The 14,264-nt window shown below is 33.7% G+C and overlaps 1 protein-coding gene across 3 annotated transcripts; it reads right to left on the bottom strand.

The window, feature by feature from the left end:
* Window positions 1-3,482: 3,482 nt before the first annotated feature.
* On the bottom strand, window positions 3,483-13,421 carry LOC109007898 (NADP-specific glutamate dehydrogenase-like). Of its 3 annotated transcripts, XM_018987789.2 has the most exons (16): window positions 13,165-13,419; window positions 11,645-12,246; window positions 10,113-10,242; window positions 9,798-9,999; window positions 9,383-9,469; window positions 9,232-9,291; window positions 9,054-9,140; window positions 8,665-8,736; window positions 8,424-8,479; window positions 7,720-7,805; window positions 7,492-7,582; window positions 7,235-7,392; window positions 6,715-6,806; window positions 6,180-6,260; window positions 5,121-5,194; window positions 3,483-3,999 (listed from the first exon to the last, which is right to left on the bottom strand). In XM_018987789.2, the coding sequence occupies exons 2-16, from the start codon at window positions 12,204-12,206 to the stop codon at window positions 3,924-3,926; spliced, it is 1,914 nt and encodes a 637-aa protein (XP_018843334.1). In that variant the 5' UTR covers window positions 12,207-12,246; window positions 13,165-13,419; the 3' UTR covers window positions 3,483-3,923. The 3 variants fall into 3 exon arrangements, 2 of the variants coding, with proteins under 2 accessions (XP_018843334.1, XP_018843335.1); XR_001998866.2 differs by lacking the exon at window positions 3,483-3,999 and having other exon boundaries at window positions 6,662-6,806; window positions 13,165-13,421; XM_018987790.2 differs by lacking the exons at window positions 3,483-3,999; window positions 5,121-5,194; window positions 6,180-6,260 and having other exon boundaries at window positions 6,766-6,829; window positions 13,165-13,421.
* Window positions 13,422-14,264: the final 843 nt, after the last annotated feature.

Below are 14,264 nucleotides of genomic sequence, written 5' to 3'. Positions count from 1 at the left end.
AATATATCAACAATTTGGGGAGTGAGTATAAAATTATAAATAGTACGATAGCAAAGGTAGTTAGGCCTATAATCTCCCATTTATTATTGAGTGTTGTTATATATAAGTTTATATTGGTATAGACCCATTATAAATAAGAGTGGCGTTACTCTTATGCCCACTTTGTAAACCTTTTTAGTGTAAATTGTTTTTTTTTTTAACTTTTTTTTTCAAATATTTAAAAAAAATACAAATATACTAATAGTCACTTTCTTAAATATTAAAAAAAAAATTAAATACATGAACAGTCAAAATAAGAAATAATTTGAGAAGACATAGTAGCATAACTCTATAAATAATTGATGTGTAACATCAACAGTATACTAAATGTATACAAAATAAGATTTCGAAATTCAGGCAAATAAGTATGATGTTCATAGAATATAAGCGAAAGCCGCTCTACTAGATGTAAGAGAAGTTTTGAAGTTTGGTCTTGTCAATTCAATTTCAGGGGATGACTTGTTACATGTTATGATAAAAATCGTATTGGAAAATCTCATCACTGACCCAAAGGACATCATTTGAACACTCCGAGACTCCAAGTCATGGAAAATTGAGGTCTATGGGAGTGCAATATCATCAAATGGGTGGGTGCCTCCATTGAAAGAATTTTCATATTTTGTTAGAAAAATTATTCTCATCAATTATTATTTATTTCTCATATCCTATAAAAAACACCTTAATATCTTATAAAAAATATTCTTACACCTTATGAAAAAATTATAAGTGTGAGCTGGAAGAATGAATAATGACTGATACACAATATTCATCTATTTTATATTATTCATCACTTTAATAAATTGGTGTTATTTGAAAACTTACTAGGTAGATGGTGTGCGGTATAAAAATATTTAAAATAAAACTATTCACATGTATATCTAGTATTGGATTTACAAATATATTTTACAAAAGTACAACTCGTGATGTGGTTTAATGTTATATCTACGTGTTTAAAAAAATGTTATATATACTTTACTAAAAACCTACATATAAAATCTGCGATGTAATCTTTTATATAGTTCACAAATAATTTTTATAAAAATAAAGCTCTTAAATTGATGTGATTAAATGCTAAATGCTAAATATATATATAATTTGCATTAAATGCTAAATATTAGATCTACTTTTATCAAAGAAAATAATTTTATAATATGATATGTTATAATGAATTATGTTAATTTGTGAGTGTCCGTGTCAACCAAGCATTTATTATATGTGCGTGTGTGAAAGTGTTTTGGTATGGGACGGACAGGTATATATTAATTATCTACACTTGTCTCACATGCGTCCTAAGGGCCCCATCGTTCCGTTTTGTACGGTTACGAGGATACGTGGTGTTGGGATGTAAAAACAAGATTTGCAATGGACGGCTCTAGTTAGATTTCCCTTTTTTTTTAATTCTTTTGTCTATTTTCTATCAAAACCCTCCCCATTTTTGTTTTCCTTTTTTTTTTTTTTTTTTTTTTTTTTTTTTTTTTTTTTTTTTTTTTTTTTTTTTTTTTTTTTTTTAATTCACTTGTCATTACTTGAAACTCAACAAGAAAATACCTTCAAGGAAAATTGTATTTCATTCCCGAGAAATTCTATTTACAATCTCCACTTGAGAACTGTATGTACAAGTCATTTTATTAAATGAGAAAAAACATCATTTAAGGAGGAATAATTTTGTAATTTTTAAAAATTTTAAAGATAAAATTACTTAGGCAATGCAGCTTGTATTACAGTCTCTAAATAAAGACTGTATCTAGCATTGCTCTTCATCCCCATGCTATAACGATCTCTTAATATGACCTCTTAAATACTAAAATTGACAATTAATTTATGAGAAATATTGTTATTACTCATAAATTTTATTATCTTTAATCATATATATATATTTTATAAGTAAGAAGAGTTTTATTTAAAGAAACTAGACAAAACTAATGTAAACATGAAGAATATAAAAGAAACACCTAATTACATTATAAAAATTTGAAAAGAAAACAAAAACTCATGAGCATTTCCTCCCTTGAGGACAATAGCCGAGAACCATTACAGCAGAGTAGACAAACAATTTCCAAATATCCTCAACAGTTTGTTCTTTGTCGTTGAAGCACCGCTCGTTCCTTTCTATCCATAAACACCACATAATACATCAAGAAATCAACTTCCACGCAGTTGCCAACTAAGAGCTTCTATGTTGCTTATTCCAGCATGCTAGTAAATCCACCACTCTAATTGACATAATCCAACTCATTTCAGCTCTACTAAGAATCACAACCCATAACTCCATAGTCACATCACAATGTAAGAATAAATGATCAATTGACTTGCCATTTTTCTTATACATGAAAACACCACTCCACCATTTTAATCATATCAATTGTCGTATTTAAAAAAAAAAAAAAAAAAAGTTCATTTAACTAATTCTACTTAAAGTGTGTCCTACAAGTCCATGTAAATGGAATGACAAAATCCAAAATGAAAAACAACAATATCTATTTTAATTTACAATTCAAAACACAAAGTATGGTTGCCATCGTATTATTAATTTTCCTAAAATTCAGTTATTATTTAGTTTAATTAATAAAACAAGGAGCTTCACGTGTATGTTATTGTTATATCAATAGGATTGAGAATTAAATAAACTCTGACCCCGACTGACGTGTCAAGATTTCCCTGATGGAATGTGTCTTGGACAAGAGTTTGATCTCGCAAAACAGAAATGCGTTGGGTCCGAATGAGTCTATCGAATGGTTTTTTTTTTCAATTTAATGATTAAATTTTGTTTTTAATAATATTATGAATTTTTTATTTTTTAAATAAATATTTATGATGATTACAAAAATATATGAAAAAGTAAAAGAAAATAAAAAAATGAAATACACTATTCGATAGACTCATTCGATTTACTTTTTCGATGGTTGTAATAGAGCTCCTCCCAAAATATAAGATGATGGATTATGTGTGCCCTCGCAAAGATTACCTAAAGGCTAAAAAAAAAGTTATTATATATACAATTGTAAAGTATGTAAACGCCGCGTAATCGCTTTGAAATGAGTAATACTATATATAGTTTTAGAGTGTACAAGTTTTGTTCACTTATTTTGAAAAATAATAAAACCCACTATTAAAAAGCAAATATTTATACATGAGTTTTAAATTTACCTACTTTTTTTAAAAAGAGTACGAACTTGCATATCATATTACTGTATAAATCATTTACCTAATCAAATTGCTACATAGAGCACATGCATTTTTCCTTTTAGACTTCATGCACATTATGTATATTTACACGACAGACTTTTTATTTTTTTGTGGACGTGTATTTTAAGTTGGCCACATTGCAATATTGCATGGCTCGTCTGATGAGAGCTCGCAGTGTATGAAAATAAAGCAGATACCACCAGCAACTAGAAGACACCAAATAGCACTACTTCTGAGCAATGCTCCAAGAAAGTAACGAGGTGAAAACAGCAATATATTATTTTGATATTATTTCCTATCTAATCAATCAAATATCTGTTCACAATATGGTAACAGTCATCGAGGCATCTCATGTGGGCCAAGAACAATTGCCAACCCCTTAATTTATATTCTATCCACTAGATCTACCACACATTTTTCTTGCATCAAGTGTCTCAATTGTTCTGCACAAATTACCCTTTTCCAAGTCCTTTCCCATTACATTACAAATATGTTACAAAGAAATATGCCATGCTTTTAATGATTTCCTGTCGTCAACTTCAAAGATTGGATCTTGAAATCCGCATGGTATCTATCATCAATCTGATCTTCAGCTTGCCACCAATAATGAGATGCACATCTCCTTGACATGAATAGGGGCAGATGACAGAAATCAAATCTGGGAAGCACGAGAATTATTGTAAGAGTATTCTTCGGTTCTATACACATCCTTGATCAGTCATGGCTTGAGCTATAGTCAAAAAGGCAGAGATGACTGCTCCATGTACCAAAGCCCTGTTAGACCAGCAAGAAGATAATAAGAAAAACTGACTTCAACAATTAAGGTTCCGTTTGGTTGTAAGACTCAGATAAGATCAACTCAGTTTAATCTAATTTTAAGCTGAGTCTAACATTCAAACACCCAACTTTCAAATTACTAAACTCATCTCAACTCAAAACTTCCTTACACGTGGGACCCACAACCTTTTTCAATTTCTCATAAATAGTATTGAACTCATCTTAACATCCAAACACATCTAAACTCATTTTAGAAGGGTCTCACATAACTCACTCCACCTACTCAACTCATTACTATTCATAAAGAACTCAGCTCAGTTCAACTCAACTCAACATTCAAACACAGTAAATCACTGGACAATGACACAATATGTTAATATAACTCATCAGCCAATTTTTTTTTCTGCCTTGAAATATGGAAGACCATCCAAGATGGAAAACCGAAGAAATGCTAAGCGCTACATAGATTCATTTGGTCCTAAAAACAGTACGTTAGAAGCTCAAAACAATTTAACAAGGTATTACAACCTGGACATGATTTTAAGAATCACAGGGAACCATAGATGTGGTTCTCCAACACAACCCTATCAAAACCCTTTAATATTCACTGCAAGGCCGTCTAACTGATAAACCAGTCATAAATGGAGACCACTTCCCTAGTAGTTAAATTATATTTTTGTCCCCAGAAGGAGGGCAGAGGAAATAACTTTGTTCAAGGTCTTAATATCATCATCAATATTAGTAGAACTCACAAGTGATGGGCTATGGGGTAGATTCTTTAAAAGAGTAATACTATATATGGTCGTGGAGTGCACAAGCGCCACACAATCGTTTTGAAAAAGAGTGAAGTCCACTATTAAAAAATTAGTTTTTTTTTTTTTCATGTGAGTCCCGTATTTACTTACTTTTTTCAAAATGATTGCGTGGCACTTGCACACTCCACGACTGCAAATTTCATTTCTCTAGGCCAAATACCAAGTTAACTCAATTGGAATGGAATTTTCACAAAGAAGATACTTGCAATATGCAGAAAAGGACAACATAAGCACAACCAACTATTATACAAACGTAAACAGACAATAACTTCATGACCTGATGCGATGTGAACAAGGACTTACTCAGGACACTCCTTTTGATAACCAAAATCAGCTGCTGCTTTAAGGGCTCTCTGGTAAGTCTGTTTTATTGCTTCCTGCAGAGAAAATTGCGCAAAGGAGATCAGAAAATTGTTGAAAAAGACAAAAATGGAAAATCACCAAATCAGCTCAAGCTCTAAAACTAAAAAGGCAACAATCTTCAAAATGGAGCCACAACAAAGTTCACACCGAGTTCCTTCTCCCATTCCTCTCCAAACCTCCCTTCCGCCTTGTCACCTTTTCCCACTTTTGGATAAAGAAACGCATTTAGTTATTACCACACAAGATCCCGTTTGGAGTTTGATCGAGTTTTACCTGTTTTGATTTTCGATTTTGACCATGATTTTAGCATCCAGGGTGACTAAAGTGCTTCATTGTCATTGCATTCGCTAGTGAAAACCAAGATATGGAGAAACAAGTATAGAATATGCAATGATGATCCTCGTGAAAATCTCATGGTGTTTTAAAAATTTATGCTGTGGTAATATGGACATTTTCTAGATGAATCTCCACTGACGCAGCCGATTACTAATGGGTACTTGATCTCAATCAGCTGCATTTTCTTAATAACCACCATGGGCATCTGTTGGTGTAAAAAATACACAGACAACTTTACCTGCATTACGGAATAGGTCACTAAAGGATCTCAAGGCTTAGAAGTCCTAATCTATCTGTACAACTTCACGAACATGTATGCTTCCAGTGACCTTCTAATCCAAATTTTAGCAGTGAAGTACAAAATGACACTTCCACAAAACATTGTCTTCCCCTTTCGCTTAAAACATAGGCGTTAATTTCAATCCAAATGTGCTGAAGCAACATAAAACGGACTGCTTTTCATCAAATTGGATTGAATGATTCCGGAGCTATTTTTTCTGTAAAGAATGAGTAATTGGATTCTGAAAAAATTAAGTAAATAGACTTTGTTGGTTTAGTCAAACTGCTCCAACCCATAAGAAACGGGCACTGCTGCTTGGGGTTTGTGAACTCCTGCAACTATTTCAGTTCAATACTGCCAATGACAAATACATAGCACCTCACCTGCAATTTTGACTCAAAATCCTCTGGTGACCAATGCATCAAATTACACTCATGATTTAGTTCAAGTTCTCCAGCAACAACCTGCAACCATGTAGATTACAAATTTAGCATATAAAAGTGAACATAGAGTGGGTGAGAATAATAACCAAGACCCTTACACGGAATTGCGACTAAACATTCAGCTTAGCCATCCCCCTTGCTAAGCTTAGGAAATATCCGAAATAATAGTTGTTAAAGCAAAATTATCTCACTACAATGGTCAAATACTGGACTGCTGCTCTTGTTTCACTATATCTACGGCAATTCTAAATAGCATTGCACTTAGATACATGTAAGGTACACCAAAAACTTCAATATGAATCCCTGAACTCCATATATTAATGGATCAAAAAAGAATTGCTTTTATTTAGTTTAAATTTCTTGAGAAGGAAAGCACATTTCTGAATATTCTAATAGATTTGATCATAGTATTATTCTAGTACATGCTAAAAAGGCAGTATATGCATGATTTGGAAAAAGTGGAGTGGCATCGCACCCCCCCAGCACCAGCAGCCACTGCAGGAGCAATGAGAATATTAGCTTTTCGCAGAACATCAACCGCCTCAGGAGTACAAGGCATGTTTGAACCTAGCACACAAAACATTGATTCACTGATGTCATCATAATTAAAGAATTGGGGAAAATACACACAACTCCCTCAAGCCATCACCCAATTTGCAATCACCACCCCAAAACCCAAAAAAAAAAAAAAAAAATCAAAACTTTAAATGTACCAACATTTCCTTTTAAAGAGTCAAAATTACCCCTAAAAAACTTGTAGGGGTAATTTTAAAAAATATAACCTATTAAATTAAAAAAAAGTGACCCATGGCGCAATCAAACACATGAAGGCAGCTTCCATGGGTTTTTTTAATCAATGATCGGGGGTACAATGCATTTTTTGGTAGTTTGGGGGTTGGTTGTGAATTGGGTGGTAGTTTGAGGGAGTTATGTGTATTTTTCCCTAAATAATTAAAATATTATAAACTAAAAGCTGTAATGCATCATATTACTACCTTCTACTAGCACACGACAACCTGAATTGACCAGACTGATGGCATCAGCCTGATCAATTTCATTTTGGGAAGCACAAGGAAATGCAACATCACACCTTTCATTCCAAGGTTTTGCTTCATCATAGTACTTAGATCGAGCATAAGTCTTTGAATAGTCTCTGCAGATGCCACATTTATAAACACGGGCAGCTTAAAGTTACTAGAGATAGCAATTTGGTACATAATAGACTTGCATAGAGGATGAGACACAAACACACCTCAAACTTCTCTGTTGAGCTTTGATATCTCTCAAAAGTGTTATTTTCATGTAATCAAATCCATCCTCATCCACCAAATACCCCTTTGAATCTGTTAATTATTTTGTCAGAAAGTCATACTTTATAAGACTGCTTATCAGATCATTGCAAAAGCTCACCACATTCCTAATTCCAAAAACACAATGGAAGTTATATCGAAGATGTATCAAATTTGAAAGGAAACACTACCAGATACTGTGATGGGAAGAGCACCATATGCAATAAGCTTCTCCAGAACATGCATTGCTATCTTCCCAGAACCACTTACAACACATCTGGGGAAAAAATCATAGAATAATAGTTACAAATAATGAACTAGCACAAAAACTTGAATTACTTCCCATATTCAAAAACTTTCAAAAGATGTTAGCATAAAGCATTCAAATTTGTATGAACTTGAAAAACCTGAAAGATTTGTATCTCAAGCAGAAGGCTAAAGGGCATGTTTGGATAATGAGATGAGAGGAGAATTCTGTGAATAGTAGTGAAATGGTTTGAGTTAAGATGTTTTATTGGGTTTTGGGAAAGGAGAGAGAAAAAAGTTAATAAAAATATTATAAAGTTAAAAAATTATCTGAATATTATTTTTGTTTTGAAATTTGAAAAAGTTATATTGTTTTTTGTGTTTTGTTTGAAAGTTTGGAAAATTTGTAATGATTAGATGAAAAAGTTGAGGATTTGAAATTGAAAAGAGTTTTGTATTTGAGTGATGTTTGGGAAGGAAATTATGAGAAGATGAGATGATCTAACTTCCCAAACAATCCCTATACCTTCATAACGCTGTCTAAATAGTGAAAATAAAAAATGCAGTATCCAACAGTCAATGAAGTAGAGAATTCCTAGACCATGGATTGCAAGTATCTTTAAAAAGTCCACAAAGTTGAGCGAGAAACCTTAATCCTTTGAGTTCTTTGTTCACATCTGCAAGCATGAGCTGTGCAAAGAAAACCTGCAGAAGCATGAGAACTTTGTTAACGGGGGAACTAATTGCATCCACTAGAGAGACAGATACTGAGTGTGGGAGGGAATTTAACACATATGGAGATGCATAGTCAGCCAGACATGCACACACCATCAAATTATCCACCACCCACCCACACACTGAAAGTTTCAGAGAGTTGTAATAGAAAGTACCAGGCCATAGCCAGTAGCTTCAGTTCGAAGGCTAGAGCCAGACCAAAATATCCTTGGCCCTGTAAAACTTCCCTGCATAAGTAGGGCATACATACGAAAGCATGAACACAAGAACTTAGTTTTCTTTCTGTGGTGAATAAGTAGTAATCCCAACAATTAATGATCATGATAAATCAGTCAGATATGTTACACATACATGTATGTATATATGCTTGTGTTTACATATTTATATAAAGAAGAAATTACTCAAAGAGTGACACGTAAATCAAGAACAACCATAGTAGAGATTCAGTTGAATTATGTGAATTGTTTTCTAAGGTGAAAAAAACACAACAAGAAAAAGACATGGTAGATTTCAGAAAATAGCTTAACGCGGGTGTCTTAAGTACCTGAAAATGACCAGCTAGACGTCTATATTGTCCAAACAGATACCCCATTTCCCGAGTACCAACACCCATCTCCTCCGATGGAAGGTCCTAAAATGTAGAGGACATACCATGTACATTAAGCATTGAGCATTCACCCGATGAATAAAGCAGAAAGAGAATGGAACCTGATTCTAATTACCTTGTCAGGACCCAGGTAGCGATATATCTCATTCATGAAACTTTGGCAAAAGCGCATAATCTGCCAGCTTGTGAGAAGTATTTCAGAAATTCCACAAAAGGTTGAAAATTTTAAAGTATAAGACCATCAATGAATGGATTGAAGCATTTACCTCATTATCACTTTTTCCTTTTGGATCAAAATCGCTTCCACCTGCTGCACCTCCGAGTTTGTATGGAGATAATGCATTCTTTAAAGTCTGTGGAAGGAAAAACTAAAGGATTATAGACCAGCCACAAGACATTAGTTACTTCCCAATATAAAATTCGCATTCCTTTTGAGATAGGATGATCCATTGTTTGACTTCTATCATAATGGTAAGTATTTTTGCTTGGCAAGATTGAAACTAGGAACACCAATGTGAGAGAGTCAACAAGTAGCAGCAATTGTAGAGTCTTTAAGGTTTCAAATATGCAAATCAACTTAAAAGAAGGTTGGAGAAACTTTTGACAAAGTCTTAACAAGAATTTAGCACATTGAATTATAGGATAAGTCAAATAACACGAGCACCAGAAATACTCCAATACCTGTTCAAAACCAAGAAACTTGGCAATACTTAAGGTCATTGATGGATGAAAACGAATACCACCCCTACATGGACCCAATGCTTGGTTAAATTGAACCCGAAAACCTCGGTTGACATGCGTCTCACCTCTATCATCAACCCATGGCACTCGGAAAATAAAAATACGCTCTGGTTCTAACAACCGCTCCATAATGTTGACATAACTGAAACATATCAAATCACATCATAAGCCTTGCCAAGAACTTTACTGCATAGACCTTTTGCATTAGATGGTGAAGCACAAATGTAAATATATACTTCATTTTAAAGCACTCACTGAGAATTCTTTGCAATCACTCTTTCTAAAGCATGAACAGCTTCTTGGATTGATTGTATGAACTCAACTTCATAAGGATCCCTTTTCAGCGCCGCTTCAACAATAGATCCAGCAGTTTTTGACATAAGAGCTTCATTTCGGGAGGATCACCAAAACGGGCCAAAGGGAAAAAGTTGCCAAACAATAGAGAGAAAAAAATAAGTTCATGATTATGTCATGCAATTATGTGGGAAGTACAATATATGCATGCAAACATCTGATTTTGTTGTGAATTGAAAAGCTCCAATACATTAATCTAAACTTTCTCACCCCATTCATTATAGAAAAATTTAAAGGTGCTCTTCTTTCATACTACAATGAGAGACAGAAATAAAAGGCACCTATGCATGTAGGAGAATCAGTAGGTACGTAAAACTAGAAGGATGTATAAACTGTCCTTGCAATTACCGTCATTCTATACATTTTATCTTTCTGAGACAATAATCTAACCATCATATGGGAAATAAAGATGTCATATGCACCTCCTCCCCAACACAGACACGTGTGAGAGTGAGAGAAGACAAAATATTGTAATAGGATCATCTTGCAGCGATGCTTCTCGATTCCTGTTAACACCCAAAACTTTTCTACACTCGGAAAGTACTAACACTGGTCCAATCAACCAAGGCTTATGCTGTCCTTGGATCAAAAAATTAAAAACGTCTTTTATTGTTTTTTTTTTTTTTGGTGGGGGGCGGGGGGGGAGATGCCTTGTCGTTAGGCCTTTACTTCACAGTGACCCTTCTCCAGTCAAACCGGCATAAGTTCAAGGATAATAAGTGTAATCACAACCATCCTTCATATTGTGATCTATATATTTTAAAGCTCTATAGCCTTGTATCCTTATTCAATGGAACTTAGAAGACTTTTATTTTACAAGTAACAGAGCTCCTAAGCTGGAACTCAAAGTTAGCAATTAGAGATAACATTGTGCATTTTTTTTATATGAGTTTGTATACTGGACAGTGTGGTTGGGGGACCTGGATTGGATGACCTTTCTTTTGACTGCCGATGAGGATGACATGAATTGGTAGAGGGAAAGTTTTAGGAAAATGAGATTTATGAGGTGTTGGGATCAGGCACAGGACCCTAATGCTTTCTCTTTGGATATTTTCCAAACTTGTTGGAAAGTAGTGAAAGAAGATATTATGAAGGTAGTTCCGAATTTCCATGCCAAAGGAAAATTTTTAAGGAGCCTTAATGAAATTTTATTGATATAATTTTAAAGGGGTTATGGATATTAAGGACTTTCGGCCTATTGGTCCTGTTCGATAAGTTTATGGAATCATAGCCAAAGTGCTTGCCAATAGGATGAAGATGGTCTTGGAGAAGATTCTGTCCAAATCACAGGACACTTTTATTAGGGGGTGGCAAATCTTGGATCCAGTACTCAAGCTAATGAACACCTTGGTTCGAGAATACAATCATAGTTGCCTGTTGTGAATGCCTAGTTTCAATGCAGCCCAGAAAAATTTGAAAATGAGATTGCTAACCTTTCACATAGATTGGCTTGTCAACAATAATTTTATCCTTAGAGGCCATCTGGAGACGAAGAGCTTCTTTGTGAAGCAAGCTGTTGTTGTGTTCTTCCAGTGCACTCATCTGCATATTCCGACTACCTTCATTCCCGTAAGGATTTCTTCTATGCTTCCTACCATACTCTCTACATACAGAGCAAAAAATTCTTGCCGTACCCTCCTTCACATCAACATAAGCCCATTTGTAGGTATCAGCCCATTCCTCTCTCCATCTTTTCACAACCTTCTTCTTCCTTTTCACCTGTTGCATCTTTGACATATCTTGATCATCACTGGGAAGCTGAGAAACCATCACCATCTGCTTTGTCTCATCATGCTCTTCTGAAGAAGGTTCTTGAGGGGGGCCGACAATGAGAGGGGTGTTAGCAAATGAAGGATCATCATCCCCAGGGCCAATTTCTAAATCTATCTCTTCTCCTAGCTCCCTAGCCACTAAATGATGCCTCTGTGCCTGCTGAATCAGGTTCATATCATCCATAGTGGAATTCATCCCTACTCCACTTATTGGTCGCAACATGCAGCATGACAATTTGACCAACACCTTAAAATCCTCCAATCTGTTAACAGAAAGACAACGCATCGCTCACATGACTAAAACTGTACCATTCAACTGATTAAGATATAAATCAATTTCAAAAAAGAAAACGAGTTAAAGGTTTTAAGAAAAAATTAACTGGGATCAATACTAAACTATACTAAACTGAACCTAATAATATCTATAATCTTTAGTTGGTCACACTTCAAATGCAACGAACAAAACTGTACCTATCCATCCAACTGATAAATAGTCGAATATCACATTAATTTAGTGCCATAAGATAAATAGTCAACTGGTCTATATCCAAATTCAAAGTAAATGTGGCACCTTAAATCAGAAAATTTCTTAAAGCTTCCCAGTTATCTCTAGCACCAATACTCAGTTTTCCCCATCTATTTGGAGTTATTCCTCCGATAAAACCCTTTTGATTTTCACGGACAAGCTAAAAAAAGAATTTCATAAATCCTATCTGTTTTATTTTTTGACAAGTAAAATTCAAAACTCATTTTCAATGGTTTCACGGCCATTTTCATAAATCATATATCTGCAGCTCTTTGGCGAGAAAAAAAAAATCCGCAAGTGAGCCTAGCACATCAATTAGATATGTTTTAGGAAAATTTTTAGGAAGGAAGGCAACAAAAACCAGGAAACCCAATTATATACTGCTCAATTTTCTTAGTATCCAAACTAGAGTCCTCAAAAAGCACTCTAAAATCCAAATTGAATCAATCACCTAATCCAAGGGACCAGTCAATTACACCCAAAACTAAAAAACATTAACAAAAAATCTACAATTATTCAAAACCCACGAACTCACAGACAAGAATTAAGAATTCGGAACTAAACCAGCAATCATCGTTGATTCTCCACTATTGATAACTTATTTCCCACTCTTAAGGTATACCCAGAAGTTAAAAGAAAGAATATCTTCAATTACCTTAATTATACTACAGAAAATATGAACTCTGACCCTCCCAAGTAGTACTCTCAGGCTGGTCCTTGAGCACTGTTTTTTAAGTTTCTTCTCCAAAACTCGTTCTTTTACAGTTGTAAATTTCTCAAACGACGAAAACTAGAGAGTTAGATCGTGCTCTTCCTGACTCAGATTCTTCCTCCTATATTCACTGGTTACGGAAAGATTTGTGGAAGTAGAAGATAAAAGGGAGAAGCTTTTTATGGGAGTTTTCTTGGACTAGTCACTACATAACCGCAATTATTTATTGTTAATTGTTACCCTTTCTCTTCTTTTCTTTTTCTTGTGCAAATTCTGGGGTGAGACGACAAGGCAAGTAAAAAATAAAAAATAAAAACTTTATAGCCTCATAGTTTTAGACGCATTTAATAATGTAGTATATTCTAAATAGTTTTAAGTATTAAATATTTATATAAAAAGTATTTAATATCTTAAGTAGAAAACAATTCTATTACTGATCTAGATTGTATAAATAAAAAAACTAGATCTATCAGTCCAAATATCCTTATAACTTAGTATTTAATATATTATATTAAAAATAAATATTATACATCAGTCATTATTCATTTTTATATTTTACATCTATAAATTTTTTATAAAATATTGAGATATTTTTTATAAAATATAAAATAATAAATAGTAATTGATTAAGAAATTTTTTTTATATTAAATATAACAAACATGATTAAAATAAAAATAATATTTCAGTTCAATCGGTTTGTCCTTTGTAATAGGAGGCAGAATATTGAACCGTGAGCTCTGAAACTAATTATTCCATTAAAAAAAATTATGTAAGGATATTTGAGCCTTTAAATTTTAAATAAAATATAATAAATAATTTAAATTTTTATATAATAATAATATTTTATTTAATTTTTACTTCAACTCGTTATCCAAACCTACAGACTTTGCTGCAACTTCCGAGGCTCAAAGGCTGTGGAGGTAGAGGCCGTTCATTGCTTGCCATCACTTTGGGCAGACCTTTTCAGTCAGAAATGGGTCCTCCCTAGTACAACAACATTAAAAAACATACTACAATTGCCACCCGCAGAATTCTACACGAA

The sequence above is a fragment of the Juglans regia genome, chromosome 12, assembly GCF_001411555.2.
Source record: "Juglans regia cultivar Chandler chromosome 12, Walnut 2.0, whole genome shotgun sequence".
In the NCBI taxonomy this organism is placed as follows: Eukaryota; Viridiplantae; Streptophyta; class Magnoliopsida; order Fagales; family Juglandaceae; genus Juglans; species Juglans regia.
This window is presented reverse-complemented; position numbering and strand designations above follow the sequence as displayed.